This window comes from Coenobita brevimanus, chromosome 43 (assembly GCF_032717465.1).
Source record: "Coenobita brevimanus isolate Jiangsu-jjx chromosome 43, ASM3271746v2, whole genome shotgun sequence".
Classification (NCBI taxonomy): Eukaryota; Metazoa; Arthropoda; class Malacostraca; order Decapoda; family Coenobitidae; genus Coenobita; species Coenobita brevimanus.
Window position 1 is genome coordinate 29,364,779 of NC_136996.1, and position 13,582 is coordinate 29,378,360.

Genomic DNA, 13,582 nt, shown 5'->3' on the forward strand with positions numbered 1-13,582 from the left:
GAATTACGGAATGAATGACCGTGTGGAGCGTGCAAAGATGGATTTTTTTTTTTTGTACCTCAAACATCGTGAAGGCTTCCCCTTATCAAGGTAAAATCGTCTGGCGTTAGATACAGAATAAATAGTTAGCCACAGTATCGGTGCCACCACGTGAAGGCGTCCCTCTCCAACACCCTGGGTAAGTACAATCCTCTGGCAGTAGCGAGATAAAGAAATCGGCATCGTACTGAAGAGGTTAAAGGAATGGACTTACTGAAATTGTGGTGCCATTTCTCTCTCTCTCGTCATTGGGATAATCGCATTTAAAGGTACCAGTTTCCTCCATCGCGCCCTGACTCACCAGTAGCTCTCTCTCTCTCTCTCTCTCTCTCTCTCTCAATTTGCGAAGTTAATCTTTTCCAAAACTCCTCTCTTGGTCATTTTATTTTCAAAACTTTCCAGCTGAGCCTTCCACTTCGCCATTATCTCCCCATCCCCCAGTTTCTATTTTAATTTTTCTTTTTAATGGTTGTCCAAAATCTTTTTAAACTCTTATAGTTCCAAGACGCGATTTTCTTTTTCATCATTGCTATTTCTTGATGATTTTCTTCAGCGTTAAGGGAGCGTCTTTGCAGTGAAGGTACATATGAAGGCTGTATATCGCCACGTCACTTCTAAATACTTCTCTTGTGCTGAGTAATATTGTCTGAGGAGAACAGGAAAAGGAGATGAAAAGTTGGCATTCTAGTGAACAGATTCCACTTTTTTATATATTTGTAACTATAAATATATGTTTCTGTAATCTATATTTATATGTCAGTCTGTATCTGTATCAATATCTGTATATATTTATCATCTGTTCTTATTTTCATTCTCTTATTCTGGTTATGTAGCGTCTTATTTGAGTTAATTAGTGCGACACGCCGACATTTTATCCAGTTAAATAAGGATCTCTCTTATTGAAGGAGTTAACGAAGACTTAAGAAAAACAAAGTCATAAGAACAAGAAACGAACAAACATCATATGTTAATCCACGTGGCAGGAAAACATCATTTTCATAGTTTTCTTGTCTCTCCCAGATTTGTCTTGTCAGCTTTACCCATTTAGCCATAGGATGTCCTTTTCATTTCAATTTGACCATCTCCTGTTGATTTTATTCAGTTTAGGATAGACTTTCCGAGCTGGAGGGATTAGGTGCAGCCTCAATAAATCCCTCCAGTTCGAGAGACCTTTCCTGAGCTGAATAAAATCGTCTGATAATTGAAAGAATAAACCTAATTGAACATCAGCCGGGTTCAGGGGGTTTAAGGGAGTATCGTAGTAATGAAGGGTTTACTGAATGCCTTATCTAAACGTACCACTTAGAAATCTCTCCCTTGAACCGAGTAAACACGTCTCGGGGTTAGCAATAGAATAAAATACGTCTTTGCACAGAAAAGGTTAGTCCACTCGTATTTTTTTCAGTCTTTCTCCATTTTGACGTCCCGTCTTTCCTCGTCTTTTAATCTCTGCTTCCTCTCGTAATATTTCCTCTTCTGCGGTTCTCATTCTGTCATCAGTTTTGTCGTCCTTTCATCCCTTTTCCTTAAGCCATTTCTCCTGTGCTATTTTTATTCCTTTATCCTCTTATCCTGCCATTCTCAGTCTCTGCCTTTTCTTCTTCCCGTTTTCTTTCTTCCTTTTGGTATCCCTTCCTTTCTCCTCAGTAATCTCTCTTCCCCTCTAATGATTGTATTTTATTTGTCTTTCACATTCCCTACTCGTTTCATCAGCTTTTCACCCGCCATCTCTTTCGTCTTCGCTCCATCCTTCGATCACATTCCCTCTTCATTTTTTCCTCCTTTGTCCATCAACTGCTTTTTTTTTTCTTTATTATTTTCCAAACGTGTATCAAATCATTTTTTTTTTTTTTTTTATTCATCTCTTTATTTTTCAATTTTTAGATGGCTTTCCGTTCTGTATCTCTCGGTCAGTAATCCGTCCCTCTAATAAACTTTGGATCCATCTTTTCTCATCAAGTTCAGCTGCATGTCACACCAGTCTTTATATTTTCACTAATGGTCTCCCCCTCAGTTTTCCCGTGTCTTTCACTTCAGTTTCATTATTTTTTTTTCCTGATTCTCGCTTTATTTTATTCAGTCTAGTCCATTGTGTTTTTAGTTCCCTATTAGAAACCTGTATTAAACTGTTTTAAATTCTGTATGCACCTTGTTTTCTTTCCTCCCTCACTCCCCTTTTGATTTTCCTCTCTCTCTCTCTGATATTCCTCTCCCTCACTGATATTCCTCACAGATATTCCTCTCCCTCTGATATTTCTCTCCCACTCTGTCCTGTAATATTTTCTGCAGTTCAATTTTCTGCCTTTGCTCAGGTTCACGAGAAATCTTTTCCTCCCTAATCAAACACCAGCTCTTTTAACTCCTCCTGCCGTGTAACATAATGCTCTTTATTTTCGTACTCCTCTCTCTCTCTCTCTCTCTCTCTCTCTCTCTCTCTCTCTCTCTCTCTCTCTCTCTCTCTCTCTCTCTCTCTCTCTCTCTCTCATCTTCTCCCCTCCTTCTTCTTCCTGTCTCCTCTTCCTAGTTCTTTTCCTTTCCCTCCCTCCTCTTCCTCCCCCTCTAGCCTCTTCCCTCCTCCTCCCCATCCTCCTCCTACTCTCAAACTTTGATGAAGAATCGAAATTGGATTGAGAGCCAAAATATGTTGATCTTGGCGAGCCGGATGAGTGATGGGTGAGGGAGGGTGAGGGCGACAGCCAGGGTCAGGGTCGGGGTCGTGGCTGAGGGTGGTGGGTGAGGGTGATGTTGATGGGTGAGGGTGGTGGATGAGGGTGAAAATGAAGGGTGATACGTGAGGGTGATGGTTGAGGGCAAGAATGGATGAAAGTGAGGGTGAGGGGGTGTAATGGGTGAGGGTGAAAATGAAGGGTGAAAGGTGAGGATGATGGTTGAGGGCAAGGATGGATGAAGGTGAGGGTGAGGGAGTGTGATGGGTGAGGGTAAAAGTAAGGGCGATGGTCGTGGGTGTGGGTGGGGGTGTGGGTTGGGATGGGTGAGGGTGAGTAGTGAGTGAGAATGGATGATTGATACTGGTGGGTGAGGTGTGGGGTTTGAGAGAACGTGTGTGAGTGAGGGTGAGGAAAAGGGGGAGGATGAGGATGGGTGAGAGTATAATGAGGAGGATTAGTGTACTGTAGGCGTGGGTGTGGGTGATGGAGAGAGAGAGAGAGAGAGAGAAGGGGGGGATGGAGGTGGGAAGGGGTGACGTCAGTTAATAACTGAAATTCACTTTTGTTAAAAAATACAGAAGTGCTAGAGAGAGGGGGGGGGGGGAAGCAGGCACGGAAGAGATAAAGTTTATATGAGCAAGTGAAGCAGTTTACGAGGGAAATAGCTGTAAAGCCTCGGTAAAGTGGATAAACAAAGAGAGAGAGAGAGAGAGAGAGAGAGAGAGAGAGAGAGAGAGAGAGAGAGAGAGAGAGAGCATAAACTCCTTCAATCCGAGGACGTACTTTGTACCTTCACTCCTGGAGCTTACTGTTTTACTCAGCCTGGGAGAGACTATTATAAACCAGAGAGACTACAAGGTCTCTGTTAACTCCCTTAACTCAGATTCTTCCTAAGTTGAATGAAGTCGTCTGCTAGAGAGGGACACCTTCACGTGGTGGCACCGATATAACGGGGCGGCTCCACTGCCTGGTTATATAAAGGTCCCTTACTTCCCACCCTGTCCATGGAAAGGAGGATGTTGGACTGCAGAGAACGGCATCTTCAGCCTGCAGTCCACCGAGTCCACAGTTCAAATGAAAAAAATGAACAAAATGGGCGAGACATCACCGGACTGAAATGGTTAATCACTTAGTTACGATTTATTCTCTAATTCAGTCGTGTTTTTTTTTTTTTTTTTTTTTTTTTTTTAAATAATTCTTGCTACCTTCAGACGATTCTATTTAGCGCAGGAGAGACTTTTCAAACTGGAGGGGTTAGATAGAGCCTTCGTAATCTGGTCCACTTCATGAGGTCAATCTGAAGGTGAATAAAATCGACTGAGGATAGTGAGAATAAGCTGATGTGTTCACGGAGTCAGGGGGTTAATTCATGCTACGGCCAGACGATTTTATTCACCCAAGACGTCATCTCTTATATTGGGAGGACTAAGGAGGGCTATATCCAAACCCTCCACTTTCAAAAATTTCTTCTAAGCAAAATAAAGTAGCGTCGAGTTAGCAAATAAGACATCAGTAATAAAAATGTGTCCTCGTTCTAAAGGGGTGGTATTGGCAATGGGAGGGGACGAATGGAAAGGACAAATAACGGGTGCAAATTATTGATGTTTTCTATTGGGCGAGAATGAATGGTTTTTTTCTGGCAAGCTTTATCATTCTGTTGCATTTGACGAGTAAATTACTTTTTTCCTGCGATCGTTTTTGTCGCCTTTCATAAATTTACTGTGATTGTTATTGTGCACCCCCCCCTTCTCTCTCTCTCTCTCTCTCTCTCTCTCTCTCTCTGTCATACAAACCCCCATCCTTCCCCCCACTTTACACCCACTCTCTCACCTCTCCCTCACTGTCTCACGCACCTTTTCTCAGTTACGCCCCTCATTCTCCCCCTCCTTCACTCTCCCCCACTCACCCTCTCCCTCTCCCACACACCCTCTCCCCCTCTCTCACACACCCTCCCTCCCTCTCCCACACCCCTACTCACCCCCTCTCTCTCTCCTCAGGTGTACATGGAGCCGCTAAAGAAGATCCAGGTGGACGGATACGCAATGTTCGCAGAGCCGGAACTTCTCTTTGGAAACCTGGATGAACTGTGTTGCGTGAGTGTTCCTGGTTTTCCTGTGTCTGTTTTTTTTTTTTTTCTTGGACGAGCTGTATTGTAAATGTTCATGATTTTTATTTTTATTTTTTTATTATTATTTTTTTTTTTTGCCTAGACGAGCTTTCTTGTGTGAGTGTTCTTGACTTGTATTCATTTTTGTATTTATTTGATGCCTTGACGATCTTTGTTGCATGGGAGTTCCTGAGTTTTATTTTTGTCTTTATTTGAAACGTGGATGAGTTTTAGTGCAAGAGTGTTTCTCAGTTTTATTTTTGCCATCATTTGAAACGTGGGTAATTTTTAGTGTAAGAGTATTCCTGAGTTTTATTTTTGTCTTTACTTGAAACGTGGATGAGTTTTAGTGCAATAGTATTCCTGAGTTATATTTTTGTCTTCATTTGAAACCTGGACAAACTGTATTGCGTGAGTGTCCCTGAGATTTATATTTTTATTTGAAACATGGATGAATTTTGATGCAGGAGTGTTCCTGGCCGTTGTTTATGTTATACCTGGAGGGGCTGTGAAGTGTAAGTCTACCTGATGCTTATTTATGCTTTTCTCTGAAACCCGGACGAGTTGTGTGTGAGCGCCTGACACGTATCTCATATTTATATTTTTACATCCGTCTCATAATTTATATTTTTACTTCTATTGCATCTTTATATTTTTACGTCCATCTCATATTTATATATTTACTTTTATCTCATATTTGTATTATTACTTTTATCTCATAATTTATATATTATTTTCTATTTCATATTTATATTTTTTACTTCTGTCTCATATCTATATATTTTCAGCTGCAATGTGCGTCTGTGAACCAAAGTGATTTTTTTATTGTGTTGTGGTGAGCTTCTGTTAGGTATAGTGTTGTTCATTTTTTCTGTTTTGCTGTGATGGGTGGTGCTGTTGCAAACCCGTTTTACCTATCGTGTTCGAGTTTTGTAACTTTTTACGTTATATATTGTTTTTGAGTGCTTTTGTGTTCCCATTTTTACTATGTCACCAGTGTTTTCTTGTTTTATATTTCGTTTTGTTGTGTGCGTGTCTCTGGCTTCTGTTTTTTTTATTTTTATATCATAATTTTTTTGGTGGCTCGCTGTGCCTTTGAGTTCCTACTTTTTCCTACATTGTGTTGTATTTTTGAGTCATAATGTTGCTTGTAGTGTGTTGCATGATGTTGATTTTATTCGCTGTGTTCTTTGTGTTCCCTGAGTTTACTGCCTTTTGTTATTCTGGTGTGTTGTGGTGTGTTTCTCTGAGGCGTAATGTTTATATACTGTTTCTTTTTTCTGTATTGATACTTTAGGATTTTTACCCTCCACCTGATGAAGTCAGAGGAGGGTATTGTTATCACTGGGATCAACAGCAATAGGTGGCATAGAGATTTCGTTTCCGGGCCAGAGCTCAGAAAGTATTCATTATAGTCATGAAATTTCTCATTGTGTCTTTGGGGGAAGCAGCCTAGGTTTATAGATAGATATGTGTGTCTTATAGTGAACTGGTGCCTTGTGATAGGTAGAATGTTGTGTCCTAAGTATTTTTTTTATTTAAATAACGAGAAAGTAAAACAAATAATTTTCTCAGATTTCAGTGCAACTTGCGCGAGGAATCTGAAGGGCCCAGTGCATTTTTCTGTTAAAACTTTGCAAATGAAAAAGCACTAGTCATAATTTCATCAGATCTCATAACTTACAGAATAACTACTGAAATTTATAGGTTCTAATGTCTCTTAAGGGGTGGGGTGTGAGGGCCGTAATGCTCTTGGTTAGGTGTGCAGAGAGTTGGGGGGATATGTGCTTGGTCAGGTGGAGGGTTGGAAAAGCGTAGCGTTGCCTATGTTGTTTTGATGTGTTGTTGTGTTTATATGTCCTTTGTGTTTACGTGTTTTGCCTGTTATTGTAGTCCTGCGGGGGGTCGTTATTCACTGTACTTTTTTCGCTTCTCATGTGCTTTAATCAACGTCCTAAAAATACCTGCTGTTTTGTTTATGGGGACATTTTTCAGCTTAGTCATGGGAGCCAGAAACGCAGAATATGGAGAGCTCGTCTTATTCATACTTGTACACACACACACACACACACACACACACACACACACACACACACACACACACACACACACACACACACACACACACACACACACACACACACACACACACACACACACACACACACACACACACACACACACACACACACACACACACACACACACACACACACACACACACACACACACACACACACACACACACACACACACACACACACACACTAAAGGAAGGTCATATGCAAAGCACCTCACTCCGTTCTCACGAAATAGAGGCAAAGCTCCTCACATCCTCTTATCATGGGTTGTTTGCGTGTGCTCAGAATAACACACGCAAACGCTTTGTGCACTCACTCGCACGTAAAGATCAGGAGCTCATGCGGAAATCATCACTTTTTTTTTTTAAATTTCGGGAGTTTGTTATATTTGCGCAAACTCTCTCTCTCTCTCTCTCTCTCTCTCTCTCTCTCTCTCTCTCTCTCTCTCTCTCTCTCACACACACACACACACACACACACACACACACACACACACACACACACACACACACACACACACACATTTGTTAATCATTCCTTCTCACACTTAATGGACAACCACTTTACTCTCCTAATCTTCATCCCACAATATTACATCCCACAAGAGACACCACTTTACTGTCTCTTTCTTTACTTCAGTCATTTAGATACCACAGGATAAAGGAACCAGTATCTTTATTTTCATCATAAAGAATTAAATACCGTAATATACACCTGCCATACCGTTTTTACTTTTCATTTATAGAATTAGATAATAATTCTTTAGAGCAGACTCAGGGGGACCATTACATTTGTTTCTGTTTGCTTTCCTTTGTACTCCCATTTCGCGCTTCGTATTCACACATTTTCACACGTACACTTTCCTCATAAACATTGCTGTCTGCTCACTCTAATTCTTTCTTTCTCTCCTTCCCACGCTCGCTCACTCAGTCTCCTACAATTTCCATCACTAATACCCCTGTTATGTCGAAAACAATACTCCACATTCTCTCTCGCATATACCCCTCCCCCCTCTCTCTCTCTCTCTGTTTCATCCACACCCACGCCTTAATCAACACTAAAGCACCTACTTCCACTTAAATACTCGTTCCCCAAACTCGGCTATCTTACACTCACACTCACACATTCACACAGCAATTACCTCTGCCTACACACTCGACTCATCTACATCTCGCCTACACTCTCTCTCCTTTACGCCGCACACTCAGCGACACTCATGTATCACACACACACACACACACAAACACACACACACACACACACACACACACACACACACACACACACACACACACACACACACACACACACACACACACACACACACACACACACACACACACACACAGCTCCACCATAACAACCCCATTCTCTCTCTCTCTCTCTCTCTCTCTCTCTCTCTCCCTTCCCTTGCCCTGGAAATGTTGTGCAGCTAAGGCGAAAAAGTAAAGGACTTTTATTCAGTCTGTCTTCAGTATTAAAGGACGGTGGGAAAGTGTATGGTATAGTGGAGAGAGAGAGAGAGAGAGAGAGAGAGACGCGAATTTTAAAGAAACTGAAGGCATACAGTGCATTTTTCTGACAAACAAACAAACACAGACAGGCGGACGGACGTTCTTGCAGTCAGATAAAAGTTATGATTGGAGTACAAGAGAAATTCCTTTTTTTTTTTTTTAGGGGAAAAGTGTATGGAGAGGATAGAAGAGGGGAAAGTATAGATGGAAAGAGAGAGAGAGAGAGAGATAGAGAGAGAGAGAGAGAAAGTGATCAAGGAAGAGGAGTGGGCAATTGAAAGTACAGTAAACGCAGGGGTAGTCATTGAGGTAGAGAATTGCTTACTGATTTGCGAAGATTTGCTTGAATAATACATAAAGGCAAATGAAGTGGGGGTGGGAGTGAGGCAGTGTGCGAGAGGGTGGGAATGACGCAGTGGAATAAGAGGTGGGAGTGAGGGAGGGGGTGGGAGTGGAGGACAGGGTGGAGGAAAGAGAGGGAAACGGTGAGAATGAGGGAGAGAATGGCAGTGAAGGAAAGGGTGTGAGAGTAAATGAGGGAGAATGTGGGAGTGAGGGAGAGGGTTGGAGTGAGGGAGAGAGAGGGATTGAGTGAGGCCGACGGTGGGTATGAGGGAGAGCTTGAGAGTGAGGGAGAGTGTGGGAGTGAGAGTGAGGGAGCGAGAGATTGTGTGGGAGTGAGGGAGAGTGTGGGAGTGAGGAAGAGCATGAGATTACGGGAGAGGGTTGGAGTGAGGGTTAGAGTTGGAGTGAGGTAGAACGTGGGAGTGAGGGAGAATGTGAGGGTGAGGAGGAGTGTGGGGATGAGGGAGAGTGAGGGAGTGAGAAAGTGTGAGAGTGAGAGAGAGTGGGAGTGAGAGAGTGTAAGAATGAGAGAGTGTAAGAATGAGAGAGTGTAAGAATGAGAGAGGGTGGGAGTGAGGTAGAGGGTGGTAATGGGGGAGTGGGTGGAATTTTAAAACACACACACACACACACACACACACACACACACACACACACACACACACACACACACACACACACACACACACACACACACACACACACACACACACACACACACACACACACACACACACACACACACACACACACACACACACACACACACACACACACACACACACACACACACACAATACAGCACGACAACACACCGCACCACGATAACATACATCACCACGATAAGGCAAGGTACAATACAATGCGATAAGACACGACACACGACACGGCACGACAATGACACGACACGACACGACACAGGACACGACACACGACACCCAACACTGCACAGAGGACTTTTTCAGGCTGGGTTTCGAGTTTCGTATCGTAAATTGAAGTTGAAATCATGAAAATCTAGCCACTCATATTGTTGACATTTCGCCCACTCCACTTTCTCTGTGTATCGAACGGGAAAAATTCGTTTGAGATATTTTGCAGCGATATTCCTCACTTATATTCCTCTCTTACGCTTTGAAAATATGGCACAGAAAACATGAAAGCTCTTCCTGGGGTCACTCTCTCTCTTTTTCTCTCTGATCTGTCTGCCTGTTTGTCTGTCCATCTATCTATCTGTCTTTTGCCAAGCGTATAAACCTGGCTTTTACTGAGGATGGCCTTTAGTGTCTGTACCTGGAGTATTGACATAATATTTCACTCCACCAATTTTCCACAACCATCTCACTCTACGTCGACAGTATTCTCTCTTATTTTTGCTGTCTCCAGGCGATTTTATTCAACTTGAGAGGATTTTTAGTATTATAGAGGTTGATTAAAGCTCCATTTATCTTATCCACAAGAACAAAAAAAATCACAAACTGAATATTTAAAATGGGTTGTCATAGTGATGGCGTCAAATGTTACCTGGATCACTTGATGTCAGCTTTTATTTATGTATTTATTTTTTTTGCATATGTTTTAAATGACACTAACATGGGTATTATTTTACTAAAGCATAATTTATCTTTATTGTTTTTATTCTGTTCGTTTATCACCAGAAATACAGTCGATAACCTGAGGCATTATTGAACCAAAGCTTAGTTTTATTTTTCTTTTTGTTTCGTATTAGCAGTAGTAGTTGCACCCCGAGGCTCATCTGAGCGTAAACCCAGTCGACTGCATAACAAAACTGCTAGTCATTATTATTATTATTATTATTATTATTATTATTATTATTATTATTATTCAATCATCCATCCTTCTTTTGGGGGATAGGGAGGGGGTTAATTGATGTTTGTATAAATGGACAGCGCCAGCACCGAGTCTTAGCGATCCCACCACTCGAAGGCGTCCCTCTCCAGCACTACTTCCGTTTTGTGTATGACCTTAGCTACACTAGGTAAATGTTACAGCAAGGAGATGTAAAATATGGAACCATATTCGTGTTGGAACGTCAAGAGCAGTGTGGTGTTGGTGTGGATGTGCATGATAGTGCCTTGAGGTGGTTAAGTCATGTGGAGGGAATGGAAAATGAGAATTGGAGAATGGGAGATTGACTAGGAGAGTGGGTATGAGTGAGGTATGAGGGGGGGGCATGGAAGTGGAGACAAAAGGTTGAGGTGGTGAGGTACATGAAGGAGAGTGGTGTGAATTGGCGACTGGGCTGTCTGATGGAGGATACGGTGACGTGGAGGTGATTTGTTTGTGGCCTCCTCTATTATAGGCGTTTTGCTATTGATAGATAGACCTAGACAGTTAAATAGGCAACCAGATGGGTAGTAGGTTGGTAAGAGAGAGAGAGAGAGAGAGAGAGAGAGAGACGTATCTTCCCAAAGTTGGACGAATACATAGCGGAAAAGTCAAACCAAGTGAAAGATTCATTGGTAGAAATGGGTGTTTCATTGTATTTCGCCTGTTGTAAATTTTCTTCAGACGGAACTGGGAAGATATTTATTTCTCTGACTGTCCGTAGAACAAGTTTGATGTGTAATAGTTGTTATTAGACTCCTTTTTATTTTTCATATTTTGCATTCTAAAAAAATAAATCAATAAATCGCAAAGTGGAATACAATCTTTTATTTTTTGACGGCCTGTGGTTAGTACGCGTGGTTAGCCTGCATCCCATACTGTAGAACGCAGTCAGCAGCCATATGAGAAGGCCAAATAAATTCCATCATCGTTATATACTTCAAAACTCTTCGCAAAAAGTTTTGGAGTCCGCATCCCACTTGGCGATTTCAGGTTTAAGCATAGAATCCTAATTTTCACTCCCATTTAATTGTCATTATTTTTTTAATATAAGGAAGAAGGAACCAAAAGCTAAAGTGTGTAGTGTTTGAAGTTCCATGGGTCAGATCGAACGCATATACAATAGTTAACTTCATGTATTTATTTATTTTTTTGCTAAGGAGAGCTAAATATGGCGCCTGATCCTTTACTTTTCAGCCTTAATCCTCTGTTTTTATTTTTGCCGTCTCACTGTTTTGCGTATTAATTAAAACAAGGACTTATACCCCGTCCAGTTTTTGTTTCTGTATCCCAGAATAGGGCGGTTATTGTTGTTGTTGTTGTTGGTGGTGGTGGTGGTAGTGGTGGTATTACTGCTATTGTTGTTGTTGGTGGTGGTGGTGGTGGTCGTGGTCGTGGTGTTGGTGGTGGTAGTGGTATTACTATTATTGTTGTTGTTGTTGTTGTTGTTGTTGGTGGTGGTGGTGGTGCTGTTGCTGTTGTTGATCAAGGTTCATCTGGATGTGAATCCAGTGGAGTGGAGGCTGAAGTTGCCCAGTCCACCATCCTTCATGCGGTGGATTAATATGGAACTGGGGACGTCAGTGGGGATGGATGTTTAGGGAAAATTAACTACGCTACTTAACTCTAATGATTGCATTATTCATGTCATTTATTCTTGCTATTTCCGAATGTCTTCACGCAAATAAGAAGCTACGCATTTTATGGGGGTTAATGAAGACTATATCTAAATTTTAAGTCATTGGATAATAAAATGAAAAAGTAGGCAGTGGAAGAGGTTATTTTGTAGAAGCAAATTTAATACAATGCATTTTTTTTTTTTCGGGGTGGGTGGGGGGGTATCCGGATGGTCCAGATAGCGGCGGTAATGGGGAGGAATGTTTGCGGAAAATTAAGTGGAATGGCTTGTAAACAGTGGCACGGTGTAGTGGGTGAAAGGTCACGCAGTCGATTGGAGGGTTGAGCGTCCCCTCTCACCCCAGGGCTGTTGGTTGGACAGGGCATCCGGTCACAAAAATTATGTAAATTCCAACAAGACAACTTTTGAAATCTAAATAAAGAAAATGCCTACGCCACTTAAAGATTTTTTTAATGTAAGAAAGTAGATACCAAAGGCCACGAGCCCACAAGATTGTTCCCTGCAAGAAAAAACAAAAAACAAGATACCAGAGAGCCAAATGCAAGATCCGTAGAGAGTGCATGGCCTAAAAATGCATCTTGTCAAGGGATGGAAGCTATTTAGTAATGTATTCCATATATTTAGGTATCTGTTAATAAAAACTAAAAAATAAACTAAACCTGATCGCTGTTATTTTCAGACGCAATTTTTTTTTTTTTTTGTAAGGGTACATAGTCATTTTGATAAGGTAAACATGTAGTTGTTATGAATGTTCTTTTGATTGTTTATCTTCAAACTGGGCTTCATTTTTCACTCTCTTTACTGTTTATTTTCCGTTGTCAGAGATAATTTTTTTCGGTGTTCCAGGTGCTTCATCCCTTTCTCTACTAACTTGTGTAATAACTTGCTTAATAATAATGTTGCAATGGTTCACCTTCATTGGTTCATCTCCCAGGTCAGTTCCCGTTTGGTCAGTATCCCTTTTTCGTCACAGTCTCCGAGAGTAATTCCATTTTTTCCTGTCTTTTTTTCTTATTTTCTTAGCGGGTTTTTTCCTTGTGGGGTTGTTTAGCTTTCTTGCTTTAAATTTTTCTGCTTGGAATTTGGCTTTTCCAGTTGTGTTGTGAGTATTCTAGGTGGGATTTGACTTTCGCAATTGACATTTTGACTTTCCAGATGGGTTTTGACTTTTCCAGGGCGGGTTGTGACTTCCAGTTTCTTTCCTTTTTTTTCCATATCATGCTTATAATCACCACAGTCTTTTTGTTTTTCAATCTGAGGTTTTTACTTTTTTCTTTTTTCCTTTTTTAGGGGGCTTGGCTTGGTGCAGCAAAATCCCCTTATTTTATTTATTTATTTATTTA

The 13,582-nt window shown here is 41.3% G+C and overlaps 1 protein-coding gene across 3 annotated transcripts in view; it reads left to right on the forward strand.

Moving 5' to 3' along the window:
- LOC145397755 (uncharacterized) overlaps positions 1-13,582 on the forward strand; it is a 602,404-nt gene that overhangs the window by 522,742 nt on the left and 66,080 nt on the right. For all 3 annotated transcript variants that reach the window (XM_080270779.1, XM_080270777.1, XM_080270778.1), the window contains exon 9: positions 4,706-4,801. In XM_080270779.1, coding sequence (XP_080126905.1) covers positions 4,706-4,801 — 96 coding nt within the window. The remainder of the gene's footprint in view (positions 1-4,705; positions 4,802-13,582) is intronic.